Source organism: Diadema antillarum, unplaced genomic scaffold, assembly GCF_040938485.1.
Source record: "Diadema antillarum isolate AM-2024a unplaced genomic scaffold, OU_Dant_1.0 seq00001347_RagTag, whole genome shotgun sequence".
Classification (NCBI taxonomy): domain Eukaryota; kingdom Metazoa; phylum Echinodermata; class Echinoidea; order Diadematoida; family Diadematidae; genus Diadema; species Diadema antillarum.
The window spans coordinates 316,060-329,422 of record NW_027272112.1 but is presented as its reverse complement, the minus strand read 5'-3'; the positions used below and the strand labels follow the sequence as shown (position 1 = coordinate 329,422).

The 13,363-nt window shown below is 38.8% G+C and overlaps 1 protein-coding gene across 1 annotated transcript; it reads left to right on the top strand.

Moving 5' to 3' along the window:
• Positions 1-3,428: 3,428 nt before the first annotated feature.
• On the top strand, positions 3,429-7,615 carry LOC139708524 (C-type lectin domain family 4 member M-like). Its single transcript, XM_071620467.1, has 3 exons — positions 3,429-3,587; positions 4,461-4,670; positions 6,868-7,615. The coding sequence occupies exons 1-3, from the start codon at positions 3,467-3,469 to the stop codon at positions 7,065-7,067; spliced, it is 531 nt and encodes a 176-aa protein (XP_071476568.1). The 5' UTR covers positions 3,429-3,466; the 3' UTR covers positions 7,068-7,615.
• The last annotated feature ends 5,748 nt before the right edge of the window (positions 7,616-13,363 follow it).

Below are 13,363 nucleotides of genomic sequence, written 5' to 3'. Positions count from 1 at the left end.
ATAACTACAAGATGAATACAATGCTGTTTAAGCAAATAGATAACACAAAATAACAGGACAGAACCATAGCATTTAGATCTGTAACAAGAGATACATTGTGAAATATGCCAGACATTGCCAGAAGCAAAGGTAAGTGATAGTCAGTTCCTCTTGTTGGTTGAGCAATGCTTCCTTATACAACATTTTATAATAGAGAACAACATTCCTGAGACATTATCCATAAAGATAAAGATATATTTTTGCTGATATTGGTAATGAACACACACACACACAAGCACACACAAGCACACACACGCACACACACACACACATACACACAGAAAGAGAGAGAGACGAGAGAGAGAGAGGAAAGGTGAAAAAACCCACCATATTAATTTTACTTTATAGACAGGGTTGGGAGAAAAAAAGAATATGATAATAGGCTGTAGAAATACCCGCAAAATGAATCTCAATCTTCCTGAACGTCAAGGGATGAACAGACAACTGTATGGTGTTGATATTCACGAACGGATGAAGTGGTTCCTTAATTGTCTGCTTTTGAATATGGGGAGGGAATTCACGGGCTAATATAAGTGATGGGGGGGGGGGGTCATATTTTCAGACTTTAAGGCCGTGGTACGCCTTCTCGGAGACCTAGCGATTGTTATATACTAATTGATCAATTTCTATGAGGAAAAAACTTGCTCTTTTTGGTGGAAAATGGAAGAAACAAACAAATAAAGAAAGAAAAAAAGTCGGGTTCGCAGAAATTCGTCGGGAAATTGTTATTTCCTAAAAGATACTTAGTAGTTGAAAGTTGATAATGCTCCGGATATATCATGACCAGGTATCAGATATGAATAAACACGATTCCGCATCACTGATCTCATGACACATATAGACCCGTGCCCCACATACACAACCAGAAACCACAACACACACAGCCCACAACCTAGCACCCACGAACACCCATCAAGCCCAGCATCCACATCAACTATTGAGTAAAGGTAAACAATAAAATCTGTACATAAAGTGTATTTTTAATGTTTTGTTGACCTATATAGCAGCATTGAGATATTGTTTATTTATAATATGCTATCATCTTGTTCGGAATTATATCGAGTCAATGTGTTCTTTATGAAAGGTTATGTACGGCTATAATGTTTACTAGTATACGCTATTGCTGTGCGTTATTTTATAGATATAATCATGTTTCTTTTTTAGTTGATTTTAAGCGTATTTCACATATATTGTTGTTTTACATCCCGCAAGTAATGTTTTAAGCAGCTCGGGTGATGCTGCAAGGAGTCCCTTGCTTTTTCTTGTCTGTTAACGTAGCCCTGATGAAGGTCCATTGAAGGACCGAAAGCTCGGTGGCCATTAAACCTGTTGAAATCTACAGCTATACGCCTACCGCTCTTTCGACTTCTCATTATACACTGTATACGTATATATACGTATAAAGTGTATATACGTACATAAATATATATGTATATATATATATATATATATATATATATATATATATATATATATATATATACAGGGCCGGCGCAGTGTTTTCAAAAGTGTGGGGGCCCACTTCCAGGTGTCATGAGCTAACAAGCAAAAAAAAAAAAAAAAAGGGTCGGCAGCTCATCTCTCCCCTCCCATTTTATTGCCATGCCCTTACGTACTTCCGGGTTGAAAAAAGTGTGGGGGCCCAAAGTGATGACACCCTATGTATTCCTTTGTATGGCGCACAAAAAGTGTGGGGGCCCCGGCCCCCACGGCTGCGCCGCCCCTGATATCATAAGATTGTTATAACACCACAGTGGTTATAGTTTTGTAGGAAACCTTAATCAGACAGCTTCTCGAAACTGTGTACTAAAGTTTGTACTGTATTTGCCAATATTATTTCTAATTTTGATCTGATTCGCTAACAGTGTTTGACCTACTGAAGAAACACCGAAATCAATACTATTCAATCAACCTGCCAATCTCGTCTACTTTGCCTGTACATTGTTACTGTCCGGAATGTTTGCAAAAAGCAATACAATCCCAGACGAAAGTAGACAGGTTCAAAATGATAACTTATTCTATAGTATGGACAGCTGTTTTGCAAATCATACCTGTGGATATCAATGCAAATAACGTTCATTATGCGTCACAAAATTTGAGGCAGATGTATTGCTCAATTCCAGAAGGGTGCGTGACTAAAAAAAAAGAGACCAAAATAAAAGAAAAAATATGCATACATCAAGATAGCAGGTACCTGTTTTACGACTTAAAGAATTCGGTCTTGTTCCACTTTATTTTTGTAAGATGCGGGATTGATGTCTCTGTGTGTGCGAGTGTGTGATATGAATCGACGAAGTCATGTAATGTGGGAGATGAGATCTGAGTGCACGGTTGTTTTGAGTGAATTATATGTTTCAATAGATTTTCAGTCATAATCATCTATATGGTATAGTACATTCACTAAATGACCATAAACAACAATATCGCGATCATTAAATGAGATTCTTCGTGACAAGAGTCTACCCTCAACATTCACAAGTCCCGGCATCTGATCCAGTAGTTTAAACAAACGTCCTATACCAGTAGGCCCACATAAGAGGGTTGCGTAATGGCCAATACAAAAAGGTCTATAAGGAGAAAAATGAATACCCCCCTGTGTCCAAAGTACTACAACAGCCCATCATGCACTGATATTCCCAATAAAACGATTTAAATCATATCATGCCTCTAATTTGAATACTGGAAATAAGTTGCAGCGTGCAATACAAGACAATAGTATAGCCGCCACTGCCGTGACTCGTGCAAGAAATAGCTTGCGCTCTCCGGCCTAACAACAATGGACGTTTAGATTTTCACCACTTGTGTTACGTATAGATGTCCCTATTCTTCTGATGGTTGTGTTAAAGATACTGCCTGTTAAATGGCGATATTTTAATCATGGCCGCTTGGCGGTGGTCTGCTCTCTCGGAGTGCTCCTTAGTTTTCATTAGAATTATAATAACATTCAATATTCTTTTCCTGCCTCTCTTGTTTATGCTTTAATCCAGACATGACTGTCATAATAATTCTTATCTTAATTCGGATGTTGTTGTGCATGTAAATACCTCAACGCAGTCGACATTTTACTCACTCAACTACTACCTTGATTTCTTTGCCACGTATTATCTTTTTGTTGGGGCGTACTTTATTATGAGAGTATCATTTTCAATGGTGCCGTCTAGTCTCGACTTCACCTCTATAGAGTTCTCAAGTCAAAAACAGATGACGACCCAGTCAAAGATTATGACAATCGATTATTCCAACATTTTCCTTTCTGTCGTCTACATCGATCAATCATCCAAAATTAAATTTCTTCCTCACTCCTTATGGCAGTCCTAACAAAGATATTTCACTCGTCTCCCTATAAATACCCCTGAATTGGTTTACCTGTTATCCATACTTCTCTGCTGAACGTGGAACAGTAAAGAGCTATCAATAGACCACCAAGATGCGTTCCGTAACTATCATTGCTTCTCTCTTCTTGGTCACATGCTTGCATCATGCCTACGCCCTGGACGCATGTGACATGGCCGATTCTATCGGAAAAGTTCTCCAGAGCTGCGGAAATGGTAATAAACACTTCATTTTTCCTGTATACAAAGCTCTTATTGCTTGAAGACGTTTGGGATGTTTTATTGCAACATCACTTTCACTTCGATATTTCGCTAAAATTTCGATATTCGGTCGTGAGAACAAGATGATCGCATTAGACGATCCAGTAAAAATTTTCAGATGCTCTACATTCATGTGAATTAGCAATATTGAGTCATTGTGCACCTGTGTTCGTATAACCATTAAAGCGGTTTAATATAGCTGTCCCATATTCTTGCTCCTTTTTCCAATAATGTATTGAGAAACTTTACCAATCATAATACATGTATCGGTATACTTTTGGATTGAGTCTCCTAACCAAACCTTTAGAGAAACTGTGGGAATCACAAATTATTGTATTCATCTCATAGTATACGTTAGGAATCAAATCATCAGTTTCTCATTCATTCTTTCACGATGATGCAAAGTTCGGTAAGTCTGGTGGAAGGTATAGTACAGTATTCTTTACTGCATGTGTGACGAAACTCATTATCAATAGGCCCAACAATACCATATGATAGTTTGTCATATCCGTCGTATTTTGGTTCCATACTGAATTTGGACAATAGCCCTATATAGGTTGCTTGCTTTGTCATACATTATATAATATTCTGTAATGATATGCTTCAATTTCGCACCTCGATCTGATCAAAGTCATAATGGCATTACGCGATAAAATAGCAGCGAACCTTGTGCATGGGCTATGATGGTTCGTCATTCTTTCAACTTATTGTCAACAGCCGATTTTTTTTTCCTTTATTTTCATCACTCCGATCGCTTATATTATCTTCATGTGATGTCATTTTTGTGCCTGGATAAATATAATGGTAGTGTTATTTTTCCTATGACAGCGGGGATGACGTGTCCAGACGGATGGGCAATGAACCCGTTGACTGGATCATGCTACCTGTTGATAGAGAGTGAATTCGAATGGTATGACGCCAGGGCACAATGTACCAACCTCGGCGCCGATATGGTCGTGCTGAACAATAAGGCCGAGATGGGATTTGTTTATGACTACGTGTCCTCTGCTCGAGAGACTTGGTTGAAAATCTGGGTTGGTAAGTATAATTTAGGGCTTTATCACCTGTGAGAACGAACTCATGAAAGGTCTATATATAATGATGATTAATTTTTCATCGGTTCTGACAGTGAACATAAGTATGAAAAATAAAAACAATCCCTAGAAATATGCCAACAATGATATACATGTACCAGTCCCTGCGTAAGACGAAAAAGGTTGATTTCTCTGAAATGAAATAAGGTTCGTCATTCTGAGTGTTCGTTCATCACAAAATGATATGATTCGTTGTTCCGAAGGTTTGTTGATCCGAAAATAAAATAAAAGTTCGGTTTTTTTTGTGTGGAATATTCTTTAATCCAAAAATGAAATACAGTATGTGTGGTTCGTAATTCCGAAGGTTTGTAGCTATTTGTATACGCGCCTTCTTTTCGTGTTCGGATTAACGAACCCTAATTCAGATTCGGATCAATGAACCTTTTGAGTAATGAACCATATTTCATTTTCGGATTGACCAACCTGTTGGATCAAAGAACCATCGGAATAACAAACCTTCGTAATAGCCTAATTATGCCAAAATGTTCGGATCAACGAACTCTTTATTATATTTTCGGATTGGTAAACATATACGTATATAGGGAATTTGTGTGTTCGGAATCACGAGCTTTCTGTATAACGAACTTTTTTGGATAATTTCACATTCGGATTAACGTTTCTTTTAAAGGCAGAACAAGTATGAACAATAATAAAGACCATGACCTGTATGTATCTGAACATTTGGTCTCCAGCACGTCTCGGAGACGTCCAGGGGAGAACGCTTCCCCAGTCACAGACACAATTAACTGATAAAGACGTCGCGGAGACATCTCTCAGATGTAAAACGCGCGCTATTCGTGGTTTCGAATGTACTCTGGTGGGCAGGGGTCTTTTTTTACAAATTGTACATTCCTAATAACACCCTTGAAGCACGAATAAATATTTCATCCGACAATGAAGAACAAAATGTCCTGCATTTTGGAGACTTTCTTACGAGAATTCATGTAACGACTTGAACATTCTGCATATATTGCATGCAATTTCAGGAGTTTCTATTTTTCTTATTCGCATGCATTCGTCGAGACAGTATAAAAAACAATAAACGGTAGGGCATGACCAGTTTGTGCGCTTATTGTGCACCGCGAGGTCTACCCTATCCAAGTACAATGTATACAGTATGTCATTTATTCTTATCATTTCTCAAGCTTGTCTCAGATTTGTGTGTATTGCCAAGTTAAATCATAAAATTCACTCACAATCGATTAAGAGTATAATAGAAATTAACGAGTAATTTACATACAACCAACTATAGCTTTTATGCCATTGCATGTCAGAGACGATATATTTTAGTAGTTGTATTACTCTCCTTTTTTTAATAACGTGAACAAGCTGATGCTCCGACTTTCAAGCGAGACACTGAAGTGAAATCACAATTTGAGTGCGTGGTATTGTTCCAGGTACAGTAGATGGGAAGTGATTGTTCTCAACTCGAACGTGTGTGTCAAGGGCCGATGAATGTGGGGTGGGTTCGTGGTGGGTTTGGTTAAAGGGAAATTCCAGCGCAGTTGAAAGTTAGTCTGAAAACGAGTAAAATGTGTGCAAAAAAGTGAAGTGCAGATGTCATCCCCTCACTATAGGTGCCATATATATAAATTGTACATAAAATTTTAAAATTTTACATTTTCATTCAACCATGAATACGCCCCAGGCTAAAATCTTGAAATATCGGGCAGATCACTACTAGTATTCTGAAGCTATTTAACCAGGAATAACAACATATTTTACACTTTTACACACAAACACATTTAGTTTTGTACATATTTTTTAACACGATGAGTGGAAATTGTGAAGTGATGACATTATCAACTCACTCATTTTCATATTCACATCAACTGTACGAGAACTGTTCTGTAGACCCCCCCCCCCCCTCCCTTACCGTTCTGTTGTTCTGTTTTTGTGGCCAAAAGTGGGGGAAGGGTGCGGGCTGCAGTTCTTTATTATGTATGTGTGTGTGTATTCATTTATGCGTGGTGTGGAAGGGTGTTTGTATCGACTGACGATGTACATGTAGTTGATGATATACACGTCTTGATGTCACAGACGCACTGGATTTTTCTTATACCATTCAAGGAGGGGAACAGAAAATTACAGACACTTTATCAAAAACTGTCTCCTTTCTTTCCCCCTCATGTTCCTGGCAGGATTGGAACGCTTCGGTAGCGAGTGGCGATGGGTGGATGGAAGCCCCCTTACCATCGCGGAGGAAGCTTTCTGGCTCGATGGCAGAACGCCCGAAAACAACACCAAGGATGCTGCGGTGATGCGTGCTCCTGGCCTCATCAGAGACAGGAACCGCACACCTGATATCAAATGTTACGTGCTCTGTGAGAAGCATCTGTAAACGCTATGACCCAAACACAGAGATAATATCACATCCTTAATTGATACACGAGGCAGAGTATCCCAGGGTCACTGTCATATCTTCAGTACATGATTGTATAAACAGGGAGGTGGGAGTATCCTACCGACATGTTATTTCTCAACTGCATATACCAAGCTGATTATATTCACCTCTGATTTATTTGTCTTGCCCCCTCCCTGGTATAAAGCTCTCCGAAGAGTTGCTGGTTAACAGATTTATGACTGATTACTGCACGTAACATCCCTTGGCCTGTGTTCGGAAATAGGCTACTGCACTCCTGTTAAACCCAATTTCATCAAGGACTTCCAATTATCTCTTATCTTCCATCTTTAAAACAAATCCGGTAAAGTTCTGTAAAAGTTGTGCTAAAATCTGTATTGTCTGAATCAAAAGATACGCACTGGTACATACATGTAATATGGTTGGAAAAAAAATGCATGTATGATGCTACTTCGCTTCTGTATTAGTCTTTTGAGATGGAGATATATTAAAATGAATGCTTTACGTTACATTCATTAGAAAAGAAAGTTTGCTGTTGTGACTATATCTGTTTACATGCATTTCTGACTGATTTGTGTCATAATGGAGGCTTGAGTGGCATTTACGACTGGCTTGTGTTGGAAGGAATGAGGAGTTCGTTACTGGTGGAAATACATGTAGGGCCTACAGTACATGTACTAACGACAGAACAGGAGTCATCCAGCTTTCATCAACTGTATTACAATTGTATTCCTACAATATTTCCACAATTGATCAAATAGTACGTGCCTGTCAAAAAAGTGTTTGCATCGTCAATCTGATAGGTATGTTAACATGTCAACTGTACCTAGAATAATTACCAGTCAAGATAGTGATAATTACATCAAGTTCATTATCTCAACCATCTCTCAAATTGTATCTTCATCTTCTCCAACTCTAATAGCTACAGTGTTTACATACAAACTTCTTCAACACTTCAACAAGAGGTATTGCTGAGTGAGAACTGGTCCACGATTTTATTTCTTTTTTCTTTGACATGTCCAAACACAGTGGTTTAGTTTACATTATTATGACATCTAAAGCTCTATACACAGAACGTCTCACTCTTCTTGGCACCTACCAGTACCCATGTGAAATGTGTACTTGATTAAATATAAACACTTATTCTCTGACCATACATCACATTAATTTTAAATGGTAATCAAATACATGATACAACTGTACTTAGTTCTTATGCAAGGCAACATACAAAATGACAAAGTGATATATATGTATTGATGATCATATTTGCATCTTCCAACCTCTCTTCACTACAATTGATGTACTATGCATTTTGATTTATTTCATCCCATCAATTCACTTCTGTCCTGTCTAACTCTGTCTCATGAAGCTCAATTCATTTGTCCTCGACAAGCACAGATGAATTTCTACTCTTCTATGGCATCATCTAATTGAATGTAAGCTGACTATACTTGACCTTTAACCCAGACCTTTTACCCGTCTACGCCTAATCATTCTATCTCTACTCTGATTATTTTTGCAGTCATGCTGGTACCAAATCTTAATGATTTTCATCAGACATATGTGTATTTACATTTTGAAAAATAGTAAAATTCATAACCTTGATCTTGAAAGGCACTTTCACAAGCACCATACCAAATCAGCAACATGACTTAAATAGCATTACTCAATGTAAAGCGAATCTTTTTAACTGTTTTGATCATACTGTATATACACATCACAACCACTAGTAATGTAGAGTAGACAATGGCATTCTACAATAGGTAAGATATCATTATGACTGCAATCTTGATCTTGAATTGCATTTAAAATCTGACCAGGAGATGCACACAATACCTACAGTACAATGTTTGCCAGTACACTTGTGTAGTGCTTATAACAGGTCTAACAATACCCCTTAAGTCATTTTACTGTACAAAACAAAGATGATACATTAATGGAAACATTACTGCTGACATTGAAAAATGTTAACAGAAATTCAATGGCATGGCAACATCTAATACCAGCCTACCAGGTCCTTCATATGTAATCCTATTTGACACATCTCTGATACTTTGGAAAATGACCCCAAATGACTGCACTTGCACCGTATGGTATGGCGTGCTATCACTGACCTCCTGAGGTCAGTGGGTGCTATACACGATATGTTTGCCAGATGGCATTCACAGAATCAAAATATCTCAGTCTGCTCACAATGAAAGTGTGGGCCATGGGTTGTTAAATGGACCTGTATACACTTGTACTAAAAAAGCCAACAAAAAAAAAAGACAAAAAAGACAAAAGAATGGTAAAAAAGAATGGTCAAAAAGTGTGGTCCTTTGTTCCTGTAAAGACATTACACTGTAACACTAAAGGCAGCATAAAAAACACCCCCCCCCCCCAAAAAAAAAAAAAAAAAAAAAAGAGACGGGTTGGGGGGGGGGGGGGGGGTGGGGTCCTTGCACTCACACGAGTATAGCAAGTTCACCTTCCATGCATTCTGGCAGGCTTCTACCTGAGAACATTGAAAACTTGTGGTGAGGGCAGCTTGAGAACTGGGGGCATGGTGTCCATTTGAATATTCTATCACACTGTTAAAAAATGCCTGCCAAGGATACTGCAATTGATAAAGTTGGACTATGTAGTTTGCACAAAAAAAAAAGACTCTAACAGCTCTATCACTTCTGATTCTTGCTGCCCATTCAAATACATTGAGATCCTATCCCCTAAGAATGCTACATGCCAAGTTTGGTGAAAATCCATTACAGGTGTATGTTGTTTTCAAGAAGAAGATGGAATGGATAATTTAGGCCAGCATTTGGACCCCCCCCCCCCCCCCCGAAGCATGGTGTCCAGTTGAACAAATTGAGATTCTAACCCCCTAGGCATGCTGGGTCCCAAGGGGGACATCCCTGAATCTGCCATGAGCAAACTTGAAACTAGAGTCATCAATGTACTAACTCATAGTATTAACTTAGCTCTATCAATTCTAGTTCTAGAAGAAGATTTTTTTTTATTTTTTTTTTTAATTCTTTAATGGAGGGAGGAGAGATTTTGTCCCCTGGGGCCTCACAGGTGGGGAATGGTGTCCATTCATACAAACTGCGATCCTACCTCCCTAGGGATGCTATCTGCCAAGTTTGGTGAAGATACTTCATGGGGCTTTCAAGAAGAAGATGAAAATGTAAAAAGTTAAAGGGACTGTACAGTACTGGTGAGGTGGGGATTCATGTTTTGAACATTCCTAAGTGAGATACTGAGAAACCTCTCATGAAATATGAAAGAGCATGTAATTTTAAGAAGGGTTCAACGTTTGTTTGATGAAAATTGGTTCTTCAAATGGCCGAGATATCCAAAAAAGTGATAATAATAAAAGGCGACAGGTCATGCCTTTTATTAGCGATCTCTTTGTTTCACCTCGTTTTTGGATATCTCAGCCATTTCAAAACCAATTTTCATCAAATAACTTTTGATACCCCTTAGAATTGCATGCTCTTTGACATCTTATAAAGTGGTTTCTGAATATATCGCAAAACGTTAAAAGCTAAATCCTCACCTCAACCAGAACTTTACACACCCTTTAAACCCATGACGCACAACGGATGATAGTCCGGGTTCTGTCCCTTTTTCCTTGGTGCGATAAACCAAGAGAGTACACAAATATTTTGATTGGAATGATGTGAGACTGCACGCAGTTCTCGGCGTATCGCAATCCTTGGGTGTCATGCCCTCTTACAGCTTGTCGCTATGAGTAATAAAAAGAGTCCAGAAGCTAGACTAGACAGACACCGGACGCCGGACGCCAGGTGAAGAGCGATTGCAATAGCTCAGTCAGTTGCGCCTTCAGCTCAGGTGAGCCAACCCCCCCCCCCCCCCCCAAAAAAAAAAAACAAAACAAAAAAACAAAAAAACAAAAACAAAAACACAACAACAACAAAAACAAACAAACAAACAAACAAACAAACAAACAAACAAACAAAACCAGGAGTCTAGATTTGACAATCCACCCATGAAAATAAAATGTCAACAAAATCCATCACAAAATGCTATCTGTAAGGAACACACTAGACACTCACCAAAATATGACCTTGACCTAATAACACACAAAACACTGGGAGTAGCATTGACAGAAAAAAAAGAAAAGAAAAAAGTGTCTACATTTCACCACGATGCAGGTCTATATGACTAAAAAACCAACAAAATTCAATATAGAAAATGTGCATGGTAGAGCCCATAAGAAATTTAACATGCCGGCAGCCCTGTGACCCAATAGAAGGCGGAACGTTAGGGGCAGTACATGTATTGTAACCTAAACTGGTATAGGTCAAAATTTGACAATGATACATCTCTTTACATGACTTGAACAAAATCCATCCAGAAATAACAGCGGCCAGTAGAGGGCAGACAAGCAGATCCTAAAATCAAATCATTTTGTTTACCGGTACAGGTACATGTATAAGAGAAGGAACAAGCATGGGCACTACCACCAAAAGCTACAGGTGAGTAGATTCTTAAATAATACACTTTTGTATCAAATTTGAATGAATTCCACCAAGAGAATGCAGCCCACAGTGGCCACACACAAGACATCAACCTCAATATGACATAAGATGACCAAAACACATGTACGACATTGGTAACCCTCTATGAAAGGCAAAACACTGAGGGCAACACCACCACCACCACCACCACCAAAAAGAAAAAAAAAAAAGAATGATTTAAAAAAAAAGATATAAGGAGTGTAATTTCCAGCATGGAGATTTGAAGTAAATCAATTTAGAAAAGTGCATGATAGAGCACACACACACAAAATGTGGTGGCTGCCGTTGACTCCGTAAACAGTGAAACACTGGGGGCAGCATCACCAAAACTTATAGGGGTTGGGTTCAGATTTGACTATGACAAATCTCTTACAAAACTTGAACAAAATCTGTCAACACATTAACTAGTGGAGAGCAAACAAGTAGACCCACAAAATGTCAAGTTATGCATATACAGACAGAACAAACAAGGCCTCTGCGACCAAAAGTTGTAGGCAGCTAGATTCTTTTTTTTATTATAATGATACATCTATATGCCCAATTTGAATAAATCCGTTCAGACACATGGCCAGTATTGCGCACAAAAAATGTGATATGGTTTCCTAACACTGCAAATCCAAGACATCCTTCAGTGCAGGTACCAGGGGAAACATAAAGTTAACAAAATACAATTAAGGAGCTTTGAAACTGTTCATGCTACACTATGCCTACTAGTAGGTGCTTGTAAGTCATATTACTCCTTGAAGAAAAATAGCAAGTCAATGTAACGGTTCAAGATAGACTGAACATGGAAACAATAATCTATTTCCAGTACAGTATGCATGAGATAAACAGCAGTGACACCACACCTCAAAATTTACCACATGTATGCAGTAATTCAGAGAATGCTGCATATCTTGACAATTTAAGTTGTTATTTCACATTATAAAAACTTATTGCACTTCTGTAAATAATACATACATACATGTAACGGCTTTAAAAAAAACAAGAGACCCCCGGGTCTAGCGCTCACCTGAGTATCGCAAGTTCACCTTTCACGCAGTCACTAATCTAAATTATTCACAGCTCTACCAAAATTTGACCAGGCATTCTCAAGTAGAAGATGAAAATGTACAATAAGGGCCCAAATTTTTTAAGATTCCTTAATTTGGGGGGATTGGGGCCCCCTGGGCCCCTCTGGGTGGGGCATGGTGCCCATTGTGATAAATTGAGATCCTGACCCCCTAGGGATGCTACCTGCCAAGTTTGATGAAAATCCATCATGATGTTTTCAGGAAGAAGATGAAAATGTACAATTAAGGCCCCCATTTGGACCTTCCCAACCAACCCCCCCCCCCCTGCCCCCAAGAGGGGCACCCCTGGATCTCCTATGAACAAACTTGAAACTACAGTCATTAATGTACTCACTCATAGTATTATCTTAGCTCTATAACTTCTGATTCTAGAGAAGATTTTTAAAGATTCCTTCATTGTGGGGGTTTGGGCCCCCCTGGGGGCCCCCTAGGTGGGGCATGGCACCCATTTTAACAAATTGAGATCCTAACCCCCTAGGGATGCTACCTGCCAAGTTTGGTGAAAATGGGTCATGGGGTTCTCAAGAAGAAGATAAAAATGTACAATTTAGGCCCCATTAGGACCCCTCCTCACCCCCCTCCCCTGGGTCCCAAGGGGGGCACCCCTGATTCTGCCATGACCAAACTTAAAACTACAGTCATCAATATACTAACTCATAGTATTAACTTAGCTCTATCACTT

What these genes read in the sequence shown, in the direction of transcription:
- LOC139708524 (XM_071620467.1), top strand. Translation starts at nt 3,467, where the DNA reads ATGCGTTCCGTAACTATCATTGCTTCTCTCTTCTTGGTCACATGCTTG. An exon ending in TCTCCAGAGCTGCGGAAATG is followed by an intron (nt 3,588 to 4,460) that starts GTAATAAACACT and finishes TTCCTATGACAG; the next exon opens with CGGGGATGACGTGTCCAGAC. An exon ending in TTGGTTGAAAATCTGGGTTG is followed by an intron (nt 4,671 to 6,867) that starts GTAAGTATAATT and finishes TGTTCCTGGCAG; the next exon opens with GATTGGAACGCTTCGGTAGC.